We start from the raw sequence: 8,896 nt of genomic DNA, 5'->3' as shown, positions 1-8,896 counted from the left end.
GCCGGCGCAAGAATTGAAGAGACAGTGAAAGATGGAAATGGAAGGTTGTTAAAAGGAGAGGAGGCAAGGAAAAGGTGGGCGGAATATTTTGAAAGTTTGCTGAATGTTGAGGATGATAGGGAGGCAGATATAATTGCGGTTCCAGGTGTTGAGGTGCCAGTGATGGGAGATGAGAATGAGAGAGAGATTACAATAGAGGAAGTGAGGAGAGCACTAGATGAAACGAGAGTAGGAAAAGCATCGGGTATGGATGGTGTGAAAGCTGAGATGTTGAAGGAAGGGGGTGTGACTGTACTTGAATGGTTGGTGAGATTGTTTAATGTGTGTTTTGTGTTGTCAATGGTACCAGTAGATTGGGTCTGTGCATGTATTGTACCACTATATAAGGGTAAGGGAGATGTACATGAGTGTTGTAATTCAAGAGGTATTAGTTTGTTGAGTGTAGCTGGAAAGTGTATGGTAGAATACTGATTAATAGGATTAAGGATAAAACAGAGAATGCAATCTTGGAAGTACAGGGTGGTTTTAGAAGAGGTAGGGGTTGTATGAATCAGATTTTTACAGTTAGGCAGATATGCGAGAAATATTTAGCAAAAGGTAAGGAGGTGTATGTTGCGTTTATGGATCTGGAGAAAGCATATGATAGAGTTGATAGGGAAGCAATGTGGAATGTGATGAGGTTATATGGAGTTGGTGGAAGGTTGTTGCAAGCAGTGAAAAGTTTCTACACAGGTAGTAAAGCATGTGTTAGAATAGGAAATGAGGTGAGCGATTGGTTTCCGGTGAGAGTGGGGCTGAGATAGGGATGTGTGATGTCGCCGTGGTTGTTTAACTTGTATGTTGATGGAGTGGTGAGAGAGGTGAATGCTAGAGTGCTTGGACGAGGATTAAAACTGGTAGGCGAGAATGATCATGAATGGGAGGTAAATCAGTTGTTGTTTGCGGATGATACTGTACTGGTAGCAGACACAGAAGAGAAGCTTGACCGACTAGTGACAGAATTTGGAAGGGTGTGTGAGAGAAGGAAGTTGAGAGTTAATGTGGGTAAGAGTAAGGTTATGAGATGTACGAGAAGGGAAGGTGGTGCAAGGTTGAATGTCATGTTGAATGGAGAGTTACTCGAGGAGGTGGATCAGTTTAAGTACTTGGGGTCTGTTGTTGCAGCAAATGGCGGAGTGGAAGCAGATGTACGTCAGAGAGTGAATGAAGGTTGCAAAGTGTTGGGGGCAGTTAAGGGAGTAGTAAAAAATAGAGGATTGGGCATGAATGTAAAGAGAGTTCTATTGTACCAACTGTGATGTATGGATCGGAGTTGTGGGGAATGAAAGTGATGGAGAGGCAGAAATTGAATGTGTTTGAGATGAAGTGTCTGAGGAGTATGGCTGGTGTATCTCGAGTAGATAGGAATAGGAACGAAGTGGTGAGGGTGAGAACGGGTGTAAGAAATGAGTTAGCGGCTAGAGTGGATATGAATATGTTGAGGTGGTTTGGCCATGTTGAGAGAATGGAAAATGGCTGTCTTCTAAAGAAGGTGATGAATGCAAGAGTTGATGGGAGAAGTACAAGAGGAAGGCCAAGGTTTGGGTGGATGGATGGTGTGAAGAAAGCTCTGGGTGATAGGAGGATAGATGTGAGAGAGGCAAGAGAGCGTGCTAGAAATAGGAATGAATGGCGAGCGATTGTGACGCAGTTCCGGTAGGCCCTGCTGCTTCCTCCGGTGCCTTAGATGACCGCGGAGGTAGCAGCAGTAGGGGACTCAGCAGTATGAAGCTTCATCTGTGGTGGAAATGTGGGAGGTTGGGCTGTGGCACCCTAGCAGTACCAGCTGAACTCTGCTGAGTCCCTGGTTAGGCTGGAGGAACGTAGAGAGTAGAGGTCCCCTTTTTGTTTTGTTTCTTGTTGTTGTCGGCTACCCCCCAAAATTGGGGGAAGTGCCTTTGGTATATATATGTGATATATATATATATATATACACACATACATATATATATATATATATATATATATATATATATATATATATATATATATATATATATATATATATATATATGTATATATATATAATGTATATATATATACACATACATACATACATACATATATATATATATATATATATATATATATATATATATATATATATATATACACATATATATACATATACATATATATATACATATATATATATATATATATATATATATATATATATATATATATATATATATATATATATATACACACACATATATACACATACATACATATACATATATATATATATATATATATATATATATATATATATATATATATATATATATACATACAAATATATATATATATATACAAATACATATATATGCATACAAATACATATATATACATACAAATACATATATATACATATATATATATATATATATATATATATATATATATATATATATATATATATATATATATATATATATATATATATATATATATATATAGATATAGATAGTGTGTTTGTGTGTGTTTTGTATTTATAGTCCATGGTTGAGACATCAAATGATAATACAGAATTGAAATATTGCAACTGGATTTGTAACATTGTATGCTTTTGCTAACAAAGACAGCCCTTTACTGTGTGATTCGCTAAGGTTAGAGAATGCTCGCCCATTTCGTAGAAGTTGTAAGAAGAGCAACTCCTTGTCCGTTTTGTCATGGGAACACTAGGGACATCTGACGAAAGATTTCCCCAGAGTGTCGGCGTTCTTTTGGTTCTAACTACTTCTCAGCTATTGCCCTTATCAATAGAACTAAATTATTTTGCAGTGGGTCACTGTCAAACATATGTTCTCTAATTTTTGAAAAAATTACTTCTGTGTAATACTTGAAAACCCCCATACGATTTTTCGAAACTTTTCTACCCAGGCTTATGTCAGAGTTTTCATTGAAGGATATTTATCTTCTAAACAAAAGCTCATATCTCAGGCAGACTTCTACATCATCATCCGAGGGATTAATAAAAAATCCCTTATTCTTCAATTTGATTAACCTTGGTAACATATTTTCATTGGAAGTCAAACCATCTAAGCTGGCTTCTCAATGCAAAGATTTCTTCAATTTATAAACAATAAAGCCTGCAATGTAAGCAACAATACTACTTGAACAAATTGACAAGTGATGAGATGTAGGAGTATAAGTGTAGTCTTCATTATTATCCCTTGCATCTAAACTATGATCTGCTATTAACCTGTTCTTAGGAGAAGATATATTTAAAATATCAACAGAGTGACAAAAATGAGCTACACTACTTGAACACTTGAGTACGGGGATGGATTCTCGAGGCAAGCAATTTCCACGGAGGACATCCTGAATATCATTTTGAATTAAATTTTTTTTCATAGGCAGCAGAAAACTGCACAGTAGTAGGGTTATTATTACACCCACTCTTATTTTACCGAAGAAAAGCTCAATATGATCTTGGCTCATTTTGTATGACAGTAAAAATTTAAATTCTTTATTAGGACATCCAATTAATTGGTCATATAGATTTATCAAGCTCCGAATACAAACTATAAAGCCTTAAAATCCCGTTCGTCTGTTTGAATTTAAAATATCTTTTCCATCAGAAAGTTTTAAATGCCTAATATAAGATTCAGCCTTAACTGGAAACTCTTTAATCGAACCTGCATTTTTTGATTGCATCGGGCATTTGAAGTCGTGACTACAAAAATTTCTTGAGTTAAGAATATCGAACAGATCATTGAATAACCTAAGAAATCCGATTGTTCCCTCACATCTTCGAAGCCAGCAAGGTTATTTTCTACGCAATATTGCAAGGAGTTTCCAACGGATTCACTTAGAAGTTGCGCAGCAAGCTTAACATTCATTTTTCGTTTTATCCATGCAATGTGTTGCGATCTAATTTTATTGCCTAAATGCAAACCTTCACACTCCTGCAATTTGTGCAGTTTCTCTATGAAACCCCCATTGAATGTGATTTCCTTCTACATCTATGAAATTCTTTCTTTCTCCAAATGCATTCCTTACTAATTGTAACATATGGCAAGGATAAAAAAATATGCATAAGGGTTTCTGTGTCACTGGATGGGGTAAAGAAGTTCTCATATCATTGTAATCTAAATCGCAACCAAATTCTTTAATCATTGATACATTCGTTGCTGTACCATCGTAAGTTACTGACACAACAGTTACATTGGCACTATGTAACATTTCCAAGCACTGACGAAGCAAATTAGTGTTCTTGAGCCCCAAGCCCTGCATTAAGAAAATATCCCACTGGCAATTTCCAAGTACAGTTTACTGCGTTAACCATAAACACCAGAGCTTCTTTAGCAATAGGAAATCTATCATCGTCAATCTCAGTGCCCATATCAATATACCCAAGATATTTTTTTCCATCCCACTTGACCTGTTGTTTGATGGCTATTTCGTCCATTATTAAAGTGCATAAAACATTTTTATCAATTTTTGCTGCAGCTTCGGCTTTCATTTTCAAAGCTGTAAGCGAATAATTAGTGAACCCTGGTTTCCCATCCACCTGCTGATACCATTTTGCAATTGTTCTTGGATGTGGCAAACACGTGTCGAAAACCTTTCATACCTAACGATAGACGCTCGGAGAATAGAAGTGTAACGTTAGAGCAAAACTTCACAGTGCTGGTGAATATTCGTTATGTAGCGGTTTTTCATTATGTTTTGCAGTTTGCCTTTTCAAAAGGTCTGCAACACCTGTAGCACAGTTCTCTAGCACAACCAAACTTTCATCACATACAAAAGATTTTCGCTTTAGTTCACCTATAATGTTATTCAAATCACTATTTTTCTTTATAAGACGACGTTTGCTTTGTTGCAATAGTTTTACTTTCTTTTTTGAAACGGTCGGCTTATTTTCAAAATGAACGATTTTCCGCTTTAGATTATTAACCTCACTTTGTGAATTCTGTGACGTTGGCCATTCAGAAGTGGAAACCTCTGCTTCTTAGCGGTGCAGATGTTCAGGAAAAGCTTCAAATACAATTGGTACAGCTTGATTGTGCAAATAAACTTTCAGTGTTGTCCGATAAAAGTCCTCTCTAAAGTGCTTAGAGCATAATCGTGAGTATATCGTTGGAGTAAAGTTTTCACGTCCCAAAGCATGAACCCATTCATTTTTCATGACCTCATCTTTTGGAAAAGTGCAAGAGAAAGAAATCCAAGAAAATTTTCAGTCAAATTATAAATGTTTCCATCATAGTTTTATCTCGTTTTCTTCAGATTAGTATGACGACAATAAAATAAGGATCATTATCTGCATATTTTTTTTAGCAATAAAATCAACGTTCAAGACGGAATTACAAACCATTACTACTTAACGATGAAATGTAATAGATGGATTTGAAATCTTGTTGAATTTTTTTGTACAACCAAGAACAGCCAGCACAGGAAGGAGCCATCGCTAATGAAAGCGCAATAATGGTTACCGTCTCTAAACAAAGGTCTGAATAGAACTGACTACAAATTCCAATACAGTGACAGAGATTAACTTGAAGGATCAAGAACTGACAGTCTGATGGGTAAAACCTGGCTCCTCTTAATCCGGGTCAGGGCATCTCCAGTTATTTTTCCTCCAAGATATAGCTAGGAAAAAACAAAAAAATTTTTTTTTTATATATCATAATGCAATATGAGAATATTACATGCATTATTCTATTTGAAATATTACATGCATTATTTATTATTTTATACACTTATGGGAAAAGTTTTTTGGAAATCTTGTTTTTAATTACAGCTATACAGTACTTTATCATAGTTTGGTCAATGGCACAATCTGGCTGAGCAGTACATATGTTGATAAATGTTCCATTTATTAATTTGTCATATACCTATATTGTACGTAAGGATGTCTACAATAAAAGTACCTTTTCCAACTTGAAAATTGGTTTGAGTGTATAAAAGGTTCATGAAGTTGGTTATATCAATAAAATAAGAAAACAATTAAAACTATTGTAGATTTCTGTACCTACATTGTAAGGTAATTGGTGGGGTGGTCTGTTCATTGAATGGAACACCACCTATAGCTATGGAATTGCTGTGCAAGGATTTGAACAATCAATTTGAAGTGACTGTTTCACTCTTAGGATCAGTTTCTTGACGTCACTTGCTTCCTTTGTTAAACCTTAAGTCCATTGATTCCACACAAAATGAGTGTAGATATATTTTAGAAATCCAGTGAATCCTCCCAAAATTGCAGTTCTAAGTTACTCTCCTTTGGTACCTTTTGTCTTGAACAATTTGAGTTTCCGTTGCCCTACAACAATATTACACTTAGTACCTCATGTAAGTTTATTCATGCTGCATCATGCACTGCAAGAATATTTCACTTGAGATCAATAACTATTTGGCAATTTATCATGAAAATGGAATAATCTCAGGATCATGCTTAGGCCTATATAATTGCACTGCTGTATGCTCTCTCTACATCAAAGTTTAATGGATCTTAATTTTTAAACTTTCATTTTTTTTTGGATTGACCCTCTTAGGATTTGGGGTGTGGCTTACTGCAAGGATAACATGTCTCTGGTGAACTGCAGTATACCCAACAATATTCTTGCCTTTGGTATTCTCCTTAACATTCACCATAAAGGCGTAATCAATGGTGTTCAGCCTAGCTTTTCTGGAATTCTAAATTACTTCAGGGAAGGGATTTAAAATTTAAAAATGGTTCTTTCAATATGCAACACACCAATGCTAATTAAAGTGAACTGTTTTAGCATATTTTTTAAAACCTTGGGGATCCTAGATGGTTTCACCTGCCAACTTAGAGTGAAAGCATATTTGTCATGTAGATCTTTGCTTTTATCATCATTAATTTTTGGGACATCGTCAGTGAATTGTGTAGCAAAATAATACTTTTAATATTGCCTCAATAATTGTTTCTTGGTACTGTATATCTTGAGCTTTCCTCCCATAGTTGAATAAGTTGCATATTAAATTGTGTGGTCTCCCACAAATTTTAATTCTCTAAATCGCCTGCAAAGTATAAAGGGATATCCTGTGCCTGTCAACTGCCTGAAGGGATGGTAAATTTTTGGTGGGTTGTGTGTTTTTACGGAGAGAAGCTCTTGCTTATAAGCAATGCAACTTGAAAGTCAATTAGATTTTTTCATTTAAAAATTTTCTTTTAAGGTGTTGGGAAATACAGTATTGCTTAAAATTATCAAAAGATCATTGAAAATACAAGACTGGTGCTTTACTGTATATAGAATTATAATTTTAATTTCTTTTTCTAAAGTGTTGTTAATATTCTTTTCAGGAGATGTATGAAGAAGAGTCATGGGACAGTCAAGAAAATACTGAAACAGCAATCAAGAGGGCAAAAAAGAATTTTGATGCCATTATAGACAAGTACGTATTGCTGGCACATGGCTTGCCATTGAAAGAAAATGAAGAATGGAAACTTGAATCTGATGATGATGATGATGATGATGATGATGATGGTGGTGGTGGTGGTAGTAGTCTAGTACCAATGTCAGTAGATGATTGTATTGGGAAAGAAATAGAGAAGACCTTATTAAAGAGAAAAAGGGAGCTAGGGTTCAATGATGGCGATGTACTAGAAGAGGCTTTGAGTGAAGAATTGAGCATGGAGGAAGATTGGAATTATGAGGGTGTAAATTTAATATTTAAGATTCCTGTAAGTAAGAGAAGGAAGGTAGAACTGGGAAATGTTAAAGAAATTAACCTGAAAGATCATAGAAAACCAAAAAAATCTTACAATTTAAGACCCCAAAATAAGGTTAATGCAAATAAAAGGAAAGCTGGGCGGCCAAGGAAGTTAGAAGAGGAGAATAAAAAGAGAAAAGTTGGCCGTCCAAGGAAGTTAAAAGAGGAGAATAAAAAGAGAAAAGTGGGCCGTCCAAGAAAGTTAGAAGAGGCGAAGGAAAGGAGGAAAGTGGGGCGCCCAAGGAAGTTAGAAGAGGTGAAGAAGAGGAGGAAAGTGGGGCGCCCAAGGAAGTTGGAAGAGGCGAAGGAAAGGAGGAAAGTGGGGCGTCCAAGAAAGTTAGAAGAGGTGAAGAAGAGGAGGAAAGTGGGGCGCCCAAGGAAGTTAGAAGAGGCAAAGGAAAGGAGGAAAGTGGGGCGTCCAAAAAAGTTAAAAGAGGCGAAGGAAAGGAGGAAAGTGGGGCGCCCAAGGAAGTTAGAAGAGGCGAAGGAAAGGAGGAAAGTGGGGCGCCCAAGGAAGTTAGAAGAGGCGAAGGAAAGGAGGAAAGTGGGGCGCCCAAGGAAGTTAGAAGAGGCGAAGGAAAGGAGGAAAGTGGGGCGTCCAAAAAAGTCAGAAGAGGCGAAGGAAAGGAGGAAAGTGGGGCGCCCAAGGAAGTTAGAAGAGGCGAAGGAAAGGAGGAAAGTGGGGCGCCCAAGGAAGTTAGAAGAGGTGAAGAAGAGGAGGAAAGTGGGGCGCCCAAGGAAGTTTGAAGAGGTGAAGAAGAGGAGGAAAGTGGGGCGACCAAGAAAGTTGGAAGAGGCGAATAAGTAAAAATATAAAATAGGACGACCCTTTAAGGAAAGTAGGAAGGCCTAAAAATTATATTATAGAATGAAGAGGAGACAGCCTATGAAAACCATCAAAGCCAGACATTGAGAAAAGTGCACATCATATTTCTCTGTAGTCTTTTTAGAATGAGCATACATAACTATGTATTTTCATAAGTGATTTAAGTTTGATGCCTCTGTAATTATTGTAATTGGTCAGATCTCCTTATTTTGCCATTATCACCAACACTCCTAGCTCCCATTCATCAGGTTTTGCCTCCATCATGAGCCTAACTTCTTTAAGTATGCAGATGACTGACAATGTATAGCCATTGTGAAAATAACATCGTTCAAGTATGCAGATGACGGG

The 8,896-nt window shown here is 36.5% G+C and overlaps 1 protein-coding gene across 1 annotated transcript in view; it reads left to right on the top strand.

Annotated features, from left to right (window-relative positions):
• Positions 1-8,896, top strand: part of LOC137650628 (uncharacterized) — an 87,537-nt gene extending 78,641 nt beyond the window's left edge. Inside the window, exon 2 of the mRNA XM_068383817.1 lies at positions 7,313-8,896. Coding sequence (XP_068239918.1) covers positions 7,313-8,530 — 1,218 coding nt within the window. The 3' untranslated portion in view covers positions 8,531-8,896. The remainder of the gene's footprint in view (positions 1-7,312) is intronic.

Source organism: Palaemon carinicauda, chromosome 12 (assembly GCF_036898095.1).
Source record: "Palaemon carinicauda isolate YSFRI2023 chromosome 12, ASM3689809v2, whole genome shotgun sequence".
Classification (NCBI taxonomy): domain Eukaryota; kingdom Metazoa; phylum Arthropoda; class Malacostraca; order Decapoda; family Palaemonidae; genus Palaemon; species Palaemon carinicauda.
The sequence above is the reverse complement of the archived record's forward strand: the minus strand, read 5'-3'. Positions and strand labels throughout refer to the sequence as shown.